The 20,076-nt window shown below is 48.5% G+C and overlaps 1 protein-coding gene across 1 annotated transcript in view; it reads right to left on the bottom strand.

The window, feature by feature from the left end:
• Positions 1-20,076, bottom strand: part of LOC139577991 (anoctamin-1-like) — a 126,546-nt gene that overhangs the window by 67,061 nt on the left and 39,409 nt on the right. The window contains exons 11-15 of the mRNA XM_071405104.1: positions 17,849-18,009; positions 10,273-10,355; positions 5,690-5,767; positions 2,663-2,671; positions 1,582-1,641 (exon numbers count right to left, since the gene is read on the bottom strand). Of these exons, the coding sequence (XP_071261205.1) occupies positions 1,582-1,641; positions 2,663-2,671; positions 5,690-5,767; positions 10,273-10,355; positions 17,849-18,009 (391 nt within the window). The remainder of the gene's footprint in view (positions 1-1,581; positions 1,642-2,662; positions 2,672-5,689; positions 5,768-10,272; positions 10,356-17,848; positions 18,010-20,076) is intronic.

Here is a 20,076-nt window from a genome sequence, read left to right as displayed (position 1 = left end):
TAAATAAAGGGGAAATAAAAATAAAAAATAAAAATACTGACAGTGTTAGACTCATACAGACAGGTTTAGGGTTAAGGTTAGACTCATACAGACAGCATTAGAGTTAGACGCATACTGACATGGAAATCATGTGCCTGTTTACAGAAAGCCTCAACATCTCTCTAGCTAGTCTACCTTCTCTCTCTATATATAATCTGAGGTAATCTGCGGAAGGTAAGCAGCTTTTGGCTAAACCAACCAGAGCAGGGGTTCCCACACACACACACACACACACACACACACACACACACACACACACACACACACACACACACACACACACACACACACACACACACACACACACACACACACACACACACACACACACACACACACACACACACACACACACACACACACACACACACACACACACACACACACACACACACGCATGTACACACACACACGCATGTACACACACACAGGTTTATTTACTAAACTGCAGTTAAGCCTTAGCATTAGCATCCTTCAGTTCAAAACAATGGAAGCTCTGTTAGCTTGATCTGTAACAAAACAGTAGGAGCTCGTCAGCATGCTTTGTTTAACAAATTCAATGGAACTCCTCCCTCTCTCTGTCCCTCCCTCCCCTCCCTCCCTCCCTCCCTCCCTCCCTCCCTCCCTCCCTCCCTCCCTCCCTCCCTCCCTCCCTCCCTCCCTCCCTCCCACAACTCATTTCCCTCCCTCCCTGTCTCCCTCCCTCTCTCTCTCTCTCTCCTTCCCTCCCACCACATCTCTACTTCCCTCCCTCCACTCCCACTACTTATTTCATTCCCTCTCTCCCTCCTTGCCTCTCTCCTTCCCTCCCAGCACTTCTCTCTTTCCCTCCCTCCTTCTCTCCTTCCCTCGCTCACTCCCCTCCTTCCCTCGCTCCCTCCCCTCCTTCCCTCGCACCACTCCTCTCCCCCCTCCCTCCCCCTTCCACCACTTCCTTCCTTCCCTCCACCTTTCCTTTCCTCTTCCTTCCTTCCCTCCTTCCCTCCACTTATTTCTTTACCTCCCTCCCTTTCTCTCTCCTTCCCTGCTTCCCTCCCCCTCTTTCCTTCCCTTGCGCCCTCCCACCAAATGTCCCTTCCCTCCCACTCCTTCCCTCTCTCCTTCCATTCCTCCCTCCATCTCTCTCTCCTTCTCTCCTTCCATTCCTCCCTCCCTCTCCCCTTCCCTCTCTTTCCATTCCTCCATCCCTCCTTCCCTCCACTTATTTCTTTACCTCCCTCCCTTTCTCGCTCCTTCCCTGCTTCCCTCCCCTTGCGCCCTCCCACCACATCTCCCCTCCCTCCTTCTCCTTCCCTCTCTCCTTCGATTCCTCCCTCCCTCTCTCCTTCTCTCTCTCCTTCCATTCCTCCCTCCCTCTCTCCTTCCCTCTCTCCTTCCATTCCTCCCTCCCTCTCCCCTTCCCTCTCTTTCCCTCCCTCCCTCCCTCCCTCCCTCCCTCCCTCCCTCCCTCCCTCTCTCTCTCTCCCTCCCTCCCTCCCTCCCTCCATCCATTCCTCCATTCCTCCCCTTCCATTCCTCCCTCTCTCTGTCCATCAGTTGTACCTGTGAGAGCATCTTGTCCTTCTCTCCCTCCTCTGCTTCGCCATACCCCACTCCACCCAGCTGCAAATAATGGAATGCATAATGTCATCACACAGACACACGCACAAACACACATTAAATGGAGCTAAGCTGTCTTTGTGAGTAAATTTGATTTTGTATACCAATCTTTCACAATACACACCTGAATACTAACACACACCTGTATACTAACACACATCTGTACACTAACACACAATACACACCATATATACCTACAGTACCAGTCAAAAGTTTGGAGACACCTACTCATTCAAGGGTTCTTCTTTGTAGAATAGTGAAGACATTAAAACTAGGAAATAACACACATGGAACCATGTAGCAATCAAAAAAGTGTTAAACCATTCAAAATATATTTTATATTTGAGATTATTCAAAGTAGCCACCCTTTGCCTTGATGACATCTTTGCACACTCTTGGCATTCTCTCAACCAGCTTCATGAGGTAGTCACCTGGAATGCATTTCAATTAATAACAGGTGTGCCTTGTTAAAAGGTAATTTGTGGAATTTCCATCCTTCTTAATGCGTTTGAGCCAATCATTTGTGTTGTGACAAGGTAGGGGTGGTATACAGAAGATAGCCCTATTTGGTAAAAGACCAAGTCCATATTATGGCAAGAACAGCTCAAATAAGCAAAGAGAAGCGACAGTCCATCATTACTTTAAGACATGAAGGTCAGTCAATCCAGAAAATTTTATTTTTTACTATTTTCTACATTGTCGAATAAGAGTGAAGACATCAACACTATCAAATAACACATATGTCATCATGTAGTAACCAAAAAAGTGTTAAACAAATCAAAATATATTTATATTGAGATTCTTTAAATAGCCACCCTTTGCCTTGATGACAGCTTTGCACACACTTGGCATTCTCTCAACCAGCTTCATCTGGAATGCTTTTCCAACAGTCTTGAATGAGTTCCCACATATGCTGAGCACTTGTTGTCTGCTTTTCCTTCACTCCACGGTGCGACTCATTCCAAACCATCTCAATTGGGTTGAGGTCGGGGGATTGTGGAGACCAGGTCATCTGATGCAGCACTCCATCACTCTCCTTCTTGGTAATATTGCCCTTACACAGCCTGGAAGTGTGTTGAGTCATTGTCCTGTGTAAAAACAAAATGGAAAGTCCCACTAAGCCAAAACCAGACGGGATGGCGTATCGCTGCAGAATGCTGTGGTAGCCATGCGGGCCTTGAATTCTAAATAAATCACAGACAGTTCCACCAGCAAAGCACCCCACACCATAACACCTCCTCCTTCATGCCTTACGGTGGGAAATTCACATGCGGAGATCATCCGTTCACCCACACCCTCACAAAGACACGGCGGTTGGAACCAAAAATCTCCAATTTGGATTCATCAGACCAAATTTCAAATGTCCACTGGTCTGATGTCCATTGCTCGTGTTTCTTGGCCCAAGCAAGTCTTCTTATTGGTGTCCTTTAGTAGTGGAATCTTTGCAGAAATTCAACCATGAAGGCCTGATTCATGCAGTCTCCTCTGAACAGTTGATGTTGAGATGTGTCTGTTACTTGAACTCTGTGAAGCATTTATTTGGGCTGCAATTACTGAGGCTGGTAACTAATGAACTTATCTTCTGCAGCAGAAGTAACTCTGGGTCTTCCATTCCTGTGACGGTCCTCATGAGAGCCAGTTTCATCATAGCGCTTGATTTTTTTTGCGACTGAAGAAACTTTCAAAGTTCTTGACATTGTCTGGATTGACTGACTTCATCTTCAAATAATATTTTTGCAGGAATCTCCTTGCGAATGATTTTGCCGAAGATTGTATCTCCACAGGGCTGGGCAACCTGAGCTTTTGCTATCTCATAATGTCTTAAAGTAATGGTAGACTTTTATTTCTCTTTGCTTATTTGAGCTGTTCTTGCCATAATAGGGACTTGGTCTTTTACCAAATAGGGCTATCTTCTGTATTACACCCCCCCCCCCCCCCCACCACCACCACCACCACCACCGTGTCACAACACAACTGATTGGCTCAAACGCATTAAGGAAGGAAATTCCACAAATGTACTTTTAAGAAGGCACACCTACCAATTGGAATGCATTCCAGGTGATTACCTCATGAAGCTGGTTGAAAGAATGTCAAGAGTGAGCAAAGCTGTCATCAAAACAAAGGGTGGCTATTTGAAGAATCTGAAATCTAAAATATATTTTGATTTGTTTAACACTTTTTTGGTTAGTACATAATTCCATGTGTTTTTTTTTTTTACAATGTAGAAAATAGTACAAATAAAGTAGGTGTAGGTGTTCTAAAACGTTTGACCGGTAGTGTAGCTCTATCTATAAATATATATCTATATCTATATCTATATCTATATCTATATCTATATCTATCTATCTATCTATCTATCTATCTATCTATCTATCTATCTATCTATCTATCTATCTATCTATCTATCTATCTATCTATCTATCTATCTATCTATCTATCTATCTATCTATCTATCTATCTATCTATCTATCTATCTATCTATCTATCTATCTATGTCTATGTACAGTGCCTTGCAAAAGTATTTACTCCCCTTGGCATTTTTCCTATTTTGTTGCGTTACAACCCGTAATTTAAATAGCTTTTTATTTGGATTTCATGTAATGGACATACACAAAATAGTCAAAATTGGTGAAGCGAAATGAAAAAAATTACTTGCTTAAAAAACAAATCAAAAATCAAAAAGTGGTGTGTGCATATCTATTCACCCCTTTTGCTATGAAGCCCCTAAATAAGATCTGGTGCAACCAATTACCTTCAGAAGTCTGATCTGTCCCATGATCTCAGTGTATATACTGTATATATACACACACCTGTTCTGAAAGTCCCCAGAGTCTGCAACACCGCTAAGCAAGGGGGCACTACCAAGCAAGAGGCACCATGAAAACCAAAGCGCTCTCCAAACAGGTCAGGGACAAAGTTGTGGAGAAGTACAGATCAGGGTTGGGTTATAAAAAAAATTATCAGAAACTTAACATCCCACGGAGCACCATTAAATCCATTATTTAACAAATTTAAGAATATGGCACCACAACAAACCTGCCAAGAGAGGGCCGCCCACCAAAACTCACATATCAGGCAAGGGAGGCATTAATCAGAGGCAACAAAGAGACCAAAGATAACCCTGAAGGAGCTGCAAAGCTCCACAGCTGAGATTGGAGTATCTGTCCATAGGACCACTTTAAGCCGTACACTCCACAGAGCTGGGCTTTACAGAAGAGTGGCCAGAAAAAAGCCATTGCCAAAAGGCATGTGGGAAACTCCCCAAACATATGGAAGAAGGTACTCTGGTCAGATGAGACTAAAGTTGAGTTTTTTGGCCATCAAGATAAACGCTATGTCTGGCGCAAACCCAACACCTCTCATCACCACGAGAACACCACCATGTTTTTCATCGGCAGGGACTGGGAAACTGGTCAGAATTGAAGGAATGATGGATGGCGCTAAATACAGGGAAATTCTTGAGGGAAACCTGTTTCAGTCTTCCAGAGATTTGAGACTGGGACGGAGGTTCACCTTCCAGCAGGACAATGATCCTAAGCATACTGCTAATGCAACACTCGAGTGGTTTATAGGGAAACATTTAAATGTATTGGAATGGCCTAGTCAAATCCCAGACCTCAATCCAATTGAGAATCTGTAGTGTGACTTAAAGATTGCTGTACACCAGTGGAACCCATCCAACTTGAAGGAGCTGGAGCAGTTTTACCTTGAAGAATTGGCAACAATCCCAGTGGCTAGATGTGCCAAGCTTATAGAGACATACCCAAAGAGACTTGCAGCTGTAATTGCTGAAAAAGGTGGCTCTACAAAGTGGATTATGCACGCTCAAGTTCTGTTTTTTTGTCTTATTTCTTGCTTGTTTCACAATAAAAAATATTTTGCCTTTACAAAGTGGTAGGCATGTTGTGTAAATCAAATGATACAAACCCCCCCCAAAAAATCTATTTTAATTCCAGGTTGTAAGGTAACAAAATCTGAAAAATGCCAAGGGAGGTGAATAATTTCGCAAGCCACTGTATCTCTCTATCTATATAGATATTATAATAAATACCTCACTCCTCCTTTTTGCTCCTCTCTTATTCCGTCTCTTCTCTTGTAGGATTTGATCATACTCTGGCCTGGGGGTTTCCTGAGACACACAAACAAACACACTGAAGGCACACAAACACATAGACAATATATACTGTCTCACACTATGATCACTAAAAGGTGCAACAAAAAAAAATAAAAAAAAATCTTATTTATAATGACGGCCTACTCCGGCCAAACCCTCATGACGCTGGGCCAATTGTGCGCCGCCCTATGGGACTCCCAATCACGGCCGGTTGTGATACAGCCCGGGATCGGACCCGGGTCTGTAGTGACACTTCTAGCACTGCGTTGCAGTGCCTTAGACCCTTGCGCCACTCAGGATCCCCAAAGATAATAGATAAATAAGGTAAAAAATGCCCATTGACAGATAATCAGGTAAATGAAATCAAACTTTATTTGTCACCTGCGCCGGATACAACATGCGTAGACCGTACTGTGAAATGCTGACTTACAAGCCCTTATCCAACAGTACATTTCAAGAAAGAGTTAAGAAAATATTTACCAAACAATCTAAAGTCAAAAATAATAAAAAGATGCACAATAAAATAATAACAAGGCTAAATACATGGGGTTCCCTAGTCAATGTGCGGGTATAGTTAGTCTAGGTATTTTGTACATGTAGGTAGGGGTGAAGAGACTATGCATAGATAATAAACAGCGAGTAGCAGCAGTGTAAAAACGGTAATAGTCCGGGTGGCCATTTGATACATTTTGGGGGTAGAAGCTGTTAAGGAGCGGCTGTCGTCGGTGGAAGAAGGTGAGGACCAATACGCAGCGTGGGTTCGTCATTTTAATGGAAAAACGGAACACTACAAAACAACAAAGTGACAACCGTGAAGCTAATCAACAATCGTGCTGACACAAACACTACACATAGACAATCACCCACAACCCACAATGACAAAACAGGCTACCTAAATATGGTTCCCAATCAGAGACAACGAAAAACACCTGCCTCTGATTGAGAACCATATCAGGCCAAACACATAGAAATAGACAAACCAGACATACAACATAGAATGCCCCCTCAGATCACACCCTGACCAAACAAAACATAGAAACATACAAAGCAAACTATGGTCAGGGCGTGACAGGAGCCTTTTGGTCCTAGACTTGGCACTCCGGTACCGCTTGACGTGCGGTAGCAGAGAGAACAGTCTATGACGTGGGTGACTGAAATCTGACAATTTTTTGTGCTTTCCTCTGACACCGCCAAATATATAGGTCCTGGATGGCAGGAAGCTTTGCCCCAGTGATGTACTGGGCCGTATGCACTACCCTCTGTAGCGCCTTACGGTCAGATGCCAAGCAGTTGCCAAACCAGGCAGTGATGCAACCAGTCAGGATGCTCTCGATGGTGCAGCTCTAGAACTTTTTGAGGATCTGGGGACCCATGCCAAATCTTTTCAGTCTCCTGAGGGGGAAAAGGTGTTGTCGTGCCATCTTCATGATTGTCTTGGTTTGTTTGGACCATGACAGTTTGTTGGTGATGTGGAGACCAAGGAACATGAAATTCTCGATCTGCTCCACTATAGCCCCGTCAAGGTGAATGGGGGAGTGTTCGGCCCTCCTTTTCCTTTAGTCCACGATCAGCTCCTTTGACTTGCTCACGTTTTGGGGAGAGGCAAACTTAATGATGGTGTTGGAGTTGTGCTTGGCCACGCAGTTGTGGGTGAACAGGGAATACAGGAGGGTACTAAGATAACACTCCTGAGGGGCCCCCGTGTTGAGGATCAGTGTGGCAGATGTGTTGTTTCCTACCCTTAACACCTGGGGGCGGCTCGTCAGGAAGTCCAGGATCCAGTTGCAGAGGGAGGTGTTTAGTCCCAGGGTCCTTAGCTTAGTGATGAGCTTTGAGGGCACTATGGTGTTGAATGCTGAGCTGTGTTCAATGAATAGCGTTCTCACGTAGGTGTTCCTTTTGTCCAGGTGGGAAAGGGCAGTGTGGAGTGCAATAGAGATTGCATCATCTGTTGATCTGTTGGTGCGGTCCGCAAATTGGAGTGGGTCTAGGATTTCTGGGATAATGGTGTTGATGTGAACCATGACCAGCCTTTCAAAGCACTTCATGGCTACAGACGTGAGTGCTACAGGTCTGTAGTCATTTAGGCAGGTTGCCTTTGTGTTCTGGGCACAGGGACTATGGTGGTCTGCTTGAAGCATATGTTGGTATTACAGACTAAGAGCGCCACCTCTGGATGAGCGTTTTCCTGTTTGCTTGTGGCCGTATACAGCTTGTTGAGTGCCATCTTAGTGCCAGCATCAGTTTGTGGTGGTAAATAGACAGCTACGAAAAATATAGATGAAAACTCTCTTGGTAAATACTGTGGTCTACAGCTTATCATGAGATACTCTACCGAGCAAAACCTTGAGACTTCCGTAATATTAGATTTTGTGCTGTTATTTACAAATAGACACAGTGGTCTGTGTGGTGTCCCTTGTCTTGCCGGAGGCAGCTGTTCCATCTTGCCGATGGACCGAAAACCCAGCCAGCTGTATGTTATCCATGTCATCGTTCAGCCACGACTTGGTGAAACATAAGATATTACATTTTTAATTTTTTTTTATTTTACCCGCTTTTCTCCACAATTTCGTGGTATCCAATTGTTAGTAATTACTATCTTGTCTCATCGCTACAACTCCCGTACGGGCTCGGGAGAGACGAAGATCGAAAGCCATGCGCCCTCCGAAACACAACCCAACCAAGCCGCACTGCTTCTTAACACAGCGCGCCTCCAACCCGGAAGCCAGCCGCACCAATGTGTCAGAGGGAACACCGTGCACCCGGCTCCCTTGGTTAGCGCGCACTGCGCCCGGCCCGGCACAGGAGTCGCTGGTGCGTGATGAGACAAGGATATCCCTACCGGCCAAACCCTTCCTAACCCAGACGACGCTAGGCCAATTGTGCGTCGCCCCACGGACCTCCCGGTCGCGGCCGGATGCGACAGAGCCTGGGCGCGAACCCAGAGTTTCTGGTGGCGCAGCTAGCGCTGCGATGCAGTGCCCTAGACCACTGCGCCACCCGGGAGGCCAGATATTACAGTTTTTATTGTCCCGTTGGTAGGATACTCGTGATTGGAGCTCATCCATTTTGTTATCCAATGATTGCACATTGGCTAATAGGACTGATGGTAGAGGGGGATTACTCACTCCCCGTCGGATCCTTACAAGGCACCCCGACCTACGTCCCCGATATCTCCGTCTCTTCTTCATGTGAATGATGGGATTTGGGCCTTGTCCGGTGTCTGAAGTAAATCCTTCGCATCCGACTCGTTAAAGAAAAAATCTTTGTCCAGTACGAGGTGAATAATCGCTGTTCTGATATCCAGAAGCTCTTTTCGGTCATAAGTACCGGGTGGTAGCTGAATAGCAACAATTTCACATCTATCACTCCAGTGTTAACTAGCTAAATTGTCATTTCTTCGCTACTATGGCCTATTTATTGCCTTACCTCCTCATGCCATTTGCACACACTGTATATGAGCTTGCTGGAGAGAGCTGCTTCTGTATTTGTTATTTTATTGGAATCCACATTAGTTGTTACAAAAGCAACCTCTGCTCTTCATGTGGTCCACACCATGCAATAAATGCTCTATATAGTACTGCACACTTCCTTGAATTTGGTCTGGATTTGGGGACTGTGAAAAGACCCCCTTTCATTCCTCCCCTTTCATTCCTCCCCTTTCATTCCTCCCCTTCCATTGGAAGGAATCCCTCCCTCGCCCTCTCCAGCAAGCTCACTGCTTTAACAGACCCTAAAGCAGCTCGTTATCCAGCTCACTGCTTTAACATACCCAGAAATAGCTCTTTATCCAGCTATCTTACCACTTTAACAGAATCTGAAGCACTTACCTATACTAATCACTGATTTAACAAACCCTGAAACAACTCTTTATACAGCTAGCTAACTGTTTTAATAGACCTGGAAGCAGCTCTTAATCCGGCTCACTGCTTTAACAAACACTGAAGCAGCTCCTTATCCAGCTCACTGCTTTAACAAACCCTGAAATATTTATTTATCCAGCCAGCTCACTGGTTTAACAAAGCCTGAAACAACACTTTATACAGATAGCTAACTGTTTTAATAGACCTGGAAGCAGCTTTTAATCCAGCTCACTGCTTTAACAAACCCTGAAATATTTATTTATCCAGCCAGCTCACTGGTTTAACAAAGCCTGAAACAGCTCTTAATCCAGCTCACTGGTTTAGCAAGAAAACTCAATCTCAGGTAGGGATATTTTTTTATTTAGTTTATTTAGCAAATATTTTCTTTGAACTGCATTGTCGCTTTAGGGCTTGTAAGTAAACATTTCACGGTAAGGTCTACACCGATTGTATTCGGCGCATGTGACAAGTACAATTTGATTTGATATAGGCATGCTGCCTGAGAGATGACAGTGTGTGGTGTGGGGTGTGTGTGTTTTAAAAGGATAATCTGCGAAGACGATGGGCTGGTATCATTCACCTCTTGACATCATAGAGCAGCAGGTCATGACCCTAGTAACGCTAACATGCCGTTTAAGTCGGTGTGTCTGGTCCTACCTCCTCGTCCTCCAGACTGGTCAGATCCCAGGCATGTTTCAGACACATCTGCCTCCTCTTCCAGTGCTCCAGGAAAAAAGCAGCTGAACACAAACAAAAACATTAAAAGGACCTGAAATGTATCAGAACTCTGTGGCCAAAGCCCCTAAAAGCTAGGTAGCTCAATTTATTACTAGTAAGTAGGGGCAGAGTGGGTTTAGTAGGGGCAGTACAGGGGTAGACAGGGCAGTAGGGGGTAAGTAGGGGCAGAAAGGGGGCTAGGTAGAGGCAGTACGGGGGATAGGTAGGAGCAGTAGGGGCAGTAGAGGGTAGTTAGAGGCAGTAGGGGACAGGTAGAGGCAGTAGGGGGTAAATAGTGGCAGTAGGGGTAGTACAAGGTAGGTAGGGTCAGCAGGAGGTAGGTAGGGTCAGCAGGGGGTAGGTAGGGTCAGCAGGAGGTAGGTAGGGTCAGCAGGGGGTAGGTAGGGTCAGCAGGAGTTAGGAAGGGGAAGTAATGGGGTTAGGTAGGGGAAGCAAGGGGATAGGTAGGGGACGGGGGTAGGTAGGGGAAGTAAGGGGATAGGTAGGGGAAATAAGGGGGTAGGAAGGGTCAGTAGGGGGTAGGTAGGGTCAGTAGGGGGTAGGAAGGGTCAGTAGGGGGTAGGAAGGGTCAGTAGGGGGTAGAAAGGGTCAGTAGGAGTTAGGAAGGGTCAGTAGGGGGTAGGAAGGGTCAGTAGGGGGTAGGAAGGGTCAGCAGGAGTTAGGTAGGGTCAGTAGGGGGTAGGAAGGGTCAGCAGGGGGTAGGAAGGGTCAGTAGGGGGTAGGTAGGGTCAGTAGGGGGTAGGAAGGGTCAGTAGGGGGTAGGAAGGTTCAGTAGGGGGTAGGAAGGGTCAGTAGGGGGTAGGAAGGGTCAGTAGGGGGTAGGAAGGGTCAGTAGGGGGTAGGAAGGGTCAGTAGGGGGTAGGAAGGGTCAGTAGGGGGTAGGAAGGGTCAGCAGGGGTTAGGAAGGGTCAGTAGGGGGTAGGAAGGGTCAGTAGGGGTTAGGAAGGGTCAGTAGGGGGTAGGAAGGGTCAGCAGGGGGTAGGAAGGGTCAGTAGGGGGTAGGAAGGGTCAGTAGGGGTTAGGAAGGGTCAGTAGGGGGTAGGAAGGGTCAGTAGGGGGTAGGAAGGGTCAGTAGGGGTTAGGAAGGGTCAGTAGGGGGTAGGAAGGGTCAGTAGGGGGTAGGAAGGGTCAGTAGGGGGTAGGAAGGGTCAGTAGGGGGTAGGAAGGGGAAGTAATGGGATAGGTAGGGGACGGGGGTAGGTAGGGGAAATAAGGGGGTAGGAAGGGTCAGTAGGGGATAGGTAGGGGAAATAAGGGGGTAGGAAGGGTCAGCAGGGGGTAGGAAGAGTCAGCAGGGGGTAGGAAGGGTCAGTAGGGGGTAGGAAGGGTCAGTAGGGGGTAGGAAGGGTCAGTAGGGGGTAGGAAGGGTCAGTAGGGGGTAGGAAGGGTCAGTAGGAAGGGTCAGTAGGGGTTAGGAAGGGTCAGTAGGGGGTAGGAAGGGTCAGTAGGGGTTAGGAAGGGTCATTAGGAAGGGTCAGTAGGGGTTAGGAAGGGTCAGTAGGAAGGGTCAGTAGGGGGTAGGAAGGGTCAGTAGGGGGTAGGAAGGGTCAGTAGGGGGTAGGAAGGGTCAGTAGGGGTTAGGAAGGGTCAGTAGGGGGTAGGAAGGGTCAGTAGGAAGGGTCAGTAGGGGGTAGGAAGGGTCAGTAGGGGGTAGGAAGGGTCAGTAGGGGTTAGGAAGGGTCAGTAGGGGTTAGGAAGGGTCAGTAGGGGGTAGGAAGGGTCAGTAGGGGTTAGGAAGGGTCAGTAGGGGTTAGGAAGGGTCAGTAGGAAGGGTCAGTAGGGGGTAGGAAGGGTCAGTAGGGGTTAGGAAGGGTCAGTAGGGGTTAGGAAGGGTCAGTAGGAAGGGTCAGTAGGGGGTAGGAAGGGTCAGTAGGGGGTAGGAAGGGTCAGTAGGGGTTAGGAAGGGTCAGTAGGGGTTAGGAAGGGTCAGTAGGGGTTAGGAAGGGTCAGTAGGGGGTAGGAAGGGTCAGTAGGGGGTAGGAAGGGTCAGTAGGGGGTAGGAAGGGTCAGCAGGGGTTAGGAAGGGTCAGTAGGGGTTAGGAAGGGTCAGTAGGGGGTAGGAAGGGTCAGTAGGGGGTAGGAAGGGTCAGTAGGGGGTAGGAAGGGTCAGTGGGGGTTAGGAAGGGTCAGTAGGGGGTAGGAAGGGTCAGTGGGGGTTAGGAAGGGTCAGTAGGGGGTAGGAAGGGTCAGTAGGGGGTAGGAAGGGTCAGTAGGGGTTAGGAAGGGTCAGTAGGGGGTAGGAAGGGTCAGCGGGGGGTAGGAAGGGTCAGCAGGGGGTAGGAAGGGTCAGCAGGGGTTAGGAAGGGTCAGTAGGGGGTAGGAAGGGTCAGTAGGGGGTAGGAAGGGTCAGTAGGAGTTAGGAAGGGTCAGTAGGGGATAGGAAGGGTCAGTAGGGGGTAGGAAGGGTCAGTAGGGGTTAGGAAGGGTCAGTAGGGGGTAGGAAGGGTCAGTAGGAGTTAGGAAGGGTCAGCAGGGGTTAGGAAGGGTCAGTAGGGGGTAGGAAGGGTCAGTAGGGGGTAGGAAGGGTCAGTAGGGGTTAGGAAGGGTCAGTAGGAAGGGTCAGTGGGGGTTAGGAAGGGTCAGTAGGGGTTAGGAAGGGTCAGTAGGAAGGGTCAGTAGGGGGTAGGAAGGGTCAGTAGGGGGTAGGAAGGGTCAGTAGGGGGTAGGAAGGGTCAGCAGGGGTTAGGAAGGGTCAGTAGGGGGTAGGAAGGGTCAGTAGGGGGTAGGAAGGGTCAGTAGGGGGTAGGAAGGGTCAGTAGGGGTTAGGAAGGGTCAGTAGGAAGGGTCAGTGGGGGTTAGGAAGGGTCAGTAGGGGTTAGGAAGGGTCAGTAGGAAGGGTCAGTAGGGGGTAGGAAGGGTCAGTAGGGGGTAGGAAGGGTCAGTAGGGGGTAGGAAGGGTCAGCAGGGGTTAGGAAGGGTCAGTAGGGGGTAGGAAGGGTCAGTAGGGGGTAGGAAGGGTCAGCAGGGGTTAGGAAGGGTCAGTAGGGGGTAGGAAGGGTCAGTAGGGGTTAGGAAGGGTCAGCAGGGGTTAGGAAGGGTCAGTAGGGGGTAGGAAGGGTCAGTAGGGGGTAGGAAGGGTCAGTAGGGGTTAGGAAGGGTCAGTAGGAAGGGTCAGTGGGGGTTAGGAAGGGTCAGTAGGGGTAAGGAAGGGTCAGTAGGAAGGGTCAGTAGGGGGTAGGAAGGGTCAGTAGGGGGTAGGAAGGGTCAGTAGGGGGTAGGAAGGGTCAGCAGGGGTTAGGAAGGGTCAGTAGGGGGTAGGAAGGGTCAGTAGGGGGTAGGAAGGGTCAGCAGGGGTTAGGAAGGGTCAGTAGGGGGTAGGAAGGGTCAGTAGGGGTTAGGAAGGGTCAGCAGGGGTTAGGAAGGGTCAGTAGGGGGTAGGAAGGGTCAGTAGGGGTTAGGAAGGGTCAGTAGGGGGTAGGAAGGGTCAGTAGGGGGTAGGAAGGGTCAGTAGGGGTTAGGAAGGGTCAGTAGGGGGTAGGAAGGGTCAGTAGGGGGTAGGAAGGGTCAGTAGGGGTTAGGAAGGGTCAGTAGGGGGTAGGAAGGGTCAGTAGGGGGTAGGAAGGGTCAGTAGGGGATATGAAGGGTCAGTAGGGGGTAGGAAGGGTCAGTAGGGGGTAGGAAGGGTCAGTAGGAAGGGTCAGTAGGGGGTAGGTAGGGTCAGTAGGGGGTAGGTAGGGTCAGCAGGGGGTAGGAAGGGTCAGCAGGGGGTAGGAATGGTCAGTAGGGGGTAGGAAGGGTCAGTAGGGGGTAGGAAGGGTCAGTAGGGGGTAGGAAGGGTCAGCAGGGGGTAGGAAGGGTCAGCAGGGGGTAGGAATGGTCAGCAGGGGGTAGGAAGGGTCAGCAGGGGGTAGGAATGGTCAGTAGGGGGTAGGAAGGGTCAGTAGGGGGTAGGAAGAGTCAGCAGGAGTTAGGTAGGGTCAGCACGGGGTAGGAAGGGTCAGCAGGGGGTAGGAAGGGTCAGTAGGGGGTAGGAAGGGTCAGCAGGGGATAGGAAGGGTCAGCAGGGGGTAGGAAGGGTCAGTAGGGGTTAGGAAGGGTCAGTAGGGGGTAGGAAGAGTCAGCAGGGGGTAGGAAGGGTCAGTAGGGGGTAGGAAGGGTCAGCAGGGGGTAGGTAGGGTCAGCAGGGGGTAGGAAGGGTCAGTAGGGGGTAGGTAGGGTCAGCAGGGGTTAGGAAGGGTCAGTAGGGGGTAGGAAGGTTCAGTAGGGGGTAGGAAGGGTCAGTAGGGGGTAGGAACGGTCAGTAGGGGGTAGGAAGGGTCAGTAGGGGTTAGGAAGGGTCAGTAGGAAGGGTCAGTGGGGGTTAGGAAGGGTCAGTAGGGGGTAGGAAGGGTCAGCAGGGGTTAGGAAGGGTCAGTAGGGGGTAGGAAGGGTCAGTAGGGGGTAGGAAGGGTCAGTAGGAGTTAGGAAGGGTCAATAGGGGGTAGGAAGGGTCAGTAGGGGGTAGGAAGGGTCAGTAGGGGGTAGGAAGGGTCAGTAGGGGGTAGGAAGGGTCAGTAGGGGTTAGGAAGGGTCAGTAGGGGGTAGGTAGGGTCAGCAGGGGGTAGGAAGGGTCAGTAGGGGGTAGGAAGGGTCAGTAGGGGGTAGGAAGGGTCAGTAGGGGGTAGGAAGGGTCAGCAGGGGGTAGGAAGGGTCAGTAGGGGGTAGGAAGGGTCAGTAGGGGTTAGGAAGGGTCAGTAGGGGGTAGGAAGGGTCAGTAGGGGGTAGGAAGGGTCAGTAGGGGGTAGGTAGGGTCAGCAGGGGTTAGGAAGGGTCAGTAGGGGGTAGGAAGGGTCAGTAGGGGGTAGGAAGGGTCAGTAGGGGGTAGGAACGGTCAGTAGGGGGTAGGAAGGGTCAGTAGGGGTTAGGAAGGGTCAGTAGGAAGGGTCAGTGGGGGTTAGGAAGGGTCAGTAGGGGGTAGGAAGGGTCAGCAGGGGTTAGGAAGGGTCAGTAGGGGGTAGGAAGGGTCAGTAGGGGGTAGGAAGGGTCAGTAGGAGGTAGGAAGGGTCAGTAGGGGGTAGGAAGGGTCAGTAGGGGGTAGGAAGGGTCAGTAGGGGGTAGGAAGGGTCAGTAGGGGGTAGGAAGGGTCAGTAGGGGTTAGGAAGGGTCAGTAGGGGGTAGGTAGGGTCAGCAGGGGGTAGGAAGGGTCAGCAGGGGGTAGGAAGGGTCAGTAGGGGGTAGGAAGGGTCAGCAGGGGGTAGGAAGGGTCAGTAGGGGGTAGGAAGGGTCAGTAGGGGTTAGGAAGGGTCAGTAGGGGGTAGGAAGGGTCAGTAGGGGGTAGGAATGGTCAGTAGGGGGTAGGTAGATGTAGTATGTGGTCGGTAGGGGCAGTAGGTATTTAATTTTTTATGGATCCCCGCTAGTTCCTGCCAAGGCAGCAGCTTCTCTTCCTGGGGATCCAGCAAAATTAAGCTAGTTTATACAATTTTAAAAACATTACAATAAATTCACAGATTTCACAACACACTGTGTGCCCTCAGGCCCTACTCCACCACTACTACATATCTACAGTACAAAATCCATGTGTACATGTGTGGATAGTGCGTATGTTATCGTGTGTGTGTATGCATGTGTTTCTTCACAGTCCCCACTGTTCTAAAAGGTGCATTTGTATCTGTTTTTAAAAATCTGATTCTACTGCTTGCATCAGTTACCTGATGTGGAATAGAGTTCCATGTAGTCATGGCTCTATGTAGTACTGTGCACCTCCCATAGTCTGTTCTGGACTGTGTCATTTCTTGTGGGGTATGCATGGGTGTCCGAGCTGTGCGCCAGCAGCTCAAACAGACAGCTCGGTGAACTCAACATGTCAATTGATTGGGGCATTAGTGGGTAAATAGGGGCAGTACGGGGCATTAGGGGGGTAGGTAGGGGCAGTAGGGGGGGGCCAGTAAGAGGTAGTTAGGGCAGTAGGGGGTAGGTATGGGCAGGAAAGTAGTTATATACACTGCTCAAAAAAATAAAGGGAACACTTAAACAACACAATGTAACTCCAAGTCAATCACACTTCTGTGAAATCAAACTGTCCACTTAGGAAGCAACACTGATTGACAATAAATTTCACATGCTGTTGTGCAAATGGAATAGACAAAAGGTGGAAATTATAGGCAATTAGCAAGACACCCCCAATAAAGGAGTGGTTCTGCAGGTGGTGACCACAGACCACTTCTCAGTTCCTATGCTTCCTGGCTGATGTTTTGGTCACTTTTGAATGCTGGCGGTGCTTTCACTCTAGTGGTAGCATGAGACGGAGTCTACAACCCACACAAGTGGCTCAGGTAGTGCAGCTCATCCAGGATGGCACATCAATGCGAGCTGTGGCAAGAAGGTTTGCTGTGTCTGTCAGCGTAGTGTCCAGAGCATGGAGGCGCTACCAGGAGACAGGCCAGTACATCAGGAGACGTGGAAGAGGCCGTAGGAGGGCAACAACCCAGCAGCAGGACCGCTACCTCCGCCTTTGTGCAAGGAGGAGCACTGCCAGAGCCCTGCAAAATGACCTCCAGCAGGCCACAAATGTGCATGTGTCTGCTCAAACGGTCAGAAACAGACTCCATGAGGGTGGTATGAGGGCCCGACGTCCACAGGTGGGGGTTGTGCTTACAGCCCAACACCGTGCAGGACGTTTGGCATTTGCCAGAGAACACCAAGATTGGCAAATTCGCCACTGGTGCCCTGTGCTCTTCACAGATGAAAGCAGGTTCACACTGAGCACATGAGCACATGTGACAGACGTGACAGAGTCTGGAGACGCCGTGGAGAACGTTCTGCTGCCTGCAACATCCTCCAGCATGACCGGTTTGGCGGTGGGTCAGTCATGGTGTGGGGTGGCATTTCTTTATGGGGCCGCACAGCCCTCCATGTGCTCGCCTGACTGCCATTAGGTACCGAGATGAGATCCTCAGACCCCTTGTGAGACCATATGCTGACACATGCACATTTGTGGCCTGCTGGAGGTCATTTTGCAGGGCTCTGGCAGTGCTCCTCCTTGCACAAAGGCGGAGGTAGCGGTCCTGCTGCTGGGTTGTTGCCCTCCTACGGCCTCCTCCACGTCTCCTGATGTACTGGCCTGTCTCCTGGTAGCGCCTCCATGCTCTGGACACTACGCTGACAGACACAGCAAACCTTCTTGCCACAGCTCGCATTGATGTGCCATCCTGGATGAGCTGCACTACCTGAGCCACTTGTGTGGGTTGTAGACTCCGTCTCATGCTACCACTAGAGTGAAAGCACCGCCAGCATTCAAAAGTGACCAAAACATCAGCCAGGAAGCATAGGAACTGAGAAGTGGTCTGTGGTCACCACCTGCAGAACCACTCCTTTATTGGGGGTGTCTTGCTAATTGCCTATAATTTCCACCTTTTGTCTATTCCATTTGCACAACAGCATGTGACATTTATTGTCAATCAGTGTTGCTTCCTAAGTGGACAGTTTGATTTCACAGAAGTGTGATTGACTTGGAGTTACATTGTGTTGTTTAAGTGTTCCCTTAATTTTTTTTGAGCAGTGTATATATAGATACCCCAGAGGGACATGAAGATGGCGAAGAGGGTGGTAGCTCCGTTGTCAAACAGGTAAGAGGCTCGAGTCAATGAACAGACTGAACTCAGCTTCCAGTAGTCACACACCGCATCACACAGTGGACACATCGTGAAGTTCAGACTGTCATCACACATCTCCTGGCTGAAACACACAAGAACAAACCATAAACAACGCCTGAAGTAATGATTGATTATGGTAACTGACGTATTGATCGTGGTAACTGACGTAATGATCGTGGTAACTGACGTATTGATCGTGGTAACTGACGTAATGATCGTGGTAACTGACGTAATGATCGTGGTAACTGACGTAATGATCGTGGTAACTGACATACTGATCGTGGTAACTGACATACTGATCGTGGTAACTGACGTACTGATCGTGGTAACTGACGTAATGATCGTGGTAACTGACGTATTGATCGTGGTAACTGACGTAATGATCGTGGTAACTGACGTAATGATCGTGGTAACTGACGTAATGATCGTGGTAACTGACGTAATGATCGTGGTAACTGACGTAATGATCGTGGTAACTGACGTAATGATCGTGGTAACTGACGTAATGATCGTGGTAGCTGACGTAATGATCGTGGTAGCTGACATATTGATTGTGGAAACTGACGTAATGATCGTGGTAACTGACGTAATGATCGTAGTAACTGACGTATTGATCATGGTAACTGACGTATTGATCATAGTAACTGACGTATTGATCGTGGTAACTGACGTATTGATCGTGGTAACTGACGTATTGATCGTGGTAACTGACGTAATGATCGTGTAACTGACGTATTGATCGTGGTAACTGACGTAATGATCGTGGTAACTGACGTATTGATCGTGGTAACTGACGTATTGATCGTGGTAACTGACGTATTGATCGTGGTAACTGACGTAATGATCGTGGTAACTGACGTATTGATCGTGGTAACTGACGTATTGATCGTGGTAACTGACGTATTGATCGTGGTAACTGACGTAATGATCGTGGTAACTGACGTAATGATCGTGGTAACTGACGTAATGATCGTGGTAACTGACGTAATGCTCATGGTAACTGACGTATTGATCGTGGTAACTGACATATTGATCGTTTTAACTGACGTGATGATCGTGGTAACTGACGTAATGATCGTGGTAACTGACGTAATGATCGTGGTAACTGACGTATTGATCGTGGTAACTGACGTAATGATCGTGGTAACTGCCGTAATGATCGTGGTAACTGACATAATGATCGTGGTAACTGCCGTAATGATCGTGGTAACTGACGTAATGATCGTGGTAACTGACGTAATGATCGTGGTAACTGACGTATTGATCATGGTAACTGACGTAATGATCGTGGTAACTGACATATTGATCGTGGTAACTGACGTAATGATCGTGGTAACTGACGTATTGATCGTGGTAACTGACATATTGATCGTGGTAACTGACATATTGATCGTGGTAACTGACGTAATGATCGTGGTAACTGACGTATTGATCGTGGTAACTAACGTAATGATCGTGGTAACTGACGTATTGATCGTGGTAACTGACGTAATGATCGTGGTAACTGACGTATTGATCATGGTAACTGACGTAATGATCGTGGTAACTGACGTATTGATCGTGGTAACTGACATATTGATCGTGGTAACTGACGTATTGATCGTGGTAACTAACATAATGATCGTGGTAACTGACGTATTGATCGTGGTAACTGACGTAATGATCGTGGTAACTGACGTAATGATCGTGGTAACTGACGTAATGATCGTGGTAACTGACGTATTGATCGTGGTAACTGACATATTGATCGTGGTAACTGACGTATTGATCGTGGTAACTGACGTACTGATCGTGGTAACTGACGTAATGATCGTGGTAACTGACATATTGATCGTGTAAACTGACGTAATGATCGTGGTAACTGACATAATGATCGTAGTAACTGACGTAATGATCGTGGTAACTGAAGTAATGATCGTGGTAACTGACGTAATGATCGTGGTAACTGACGTAATGATCGTGGTAACTGACGTAATGATCGTGGTAACTGACGTAATGATCGTGGTAACTGACATATTGATCGTGGTAACTGACGTAATGATCGTGGTAACTGACGTAATGATCGTAGTAACTGACGTATTGATCATGGTAACTGACGTATTGATCATAGTAACTGACGTATTGATCGTGGTAACTGACGTATTGATCG

Source organism: Salvelinus alpinus, chromosome 6 (assembly GCF_045679555.1).
Source record: "Salvelinus alpinus chromosome 6, SLU_Salpinus.1, whole genome shotgun sequence".
NCBI lineage: Eukaryota > Metazoa > Chordata > Actinopteri > Salmoniformes > Salmonidae > Salvelinus > Salvelinus alpinus.
Note: the sequence above shows the minus strand (reverse complement) of the source record. Positions and strands in the feature narration are given on the sequence as shown.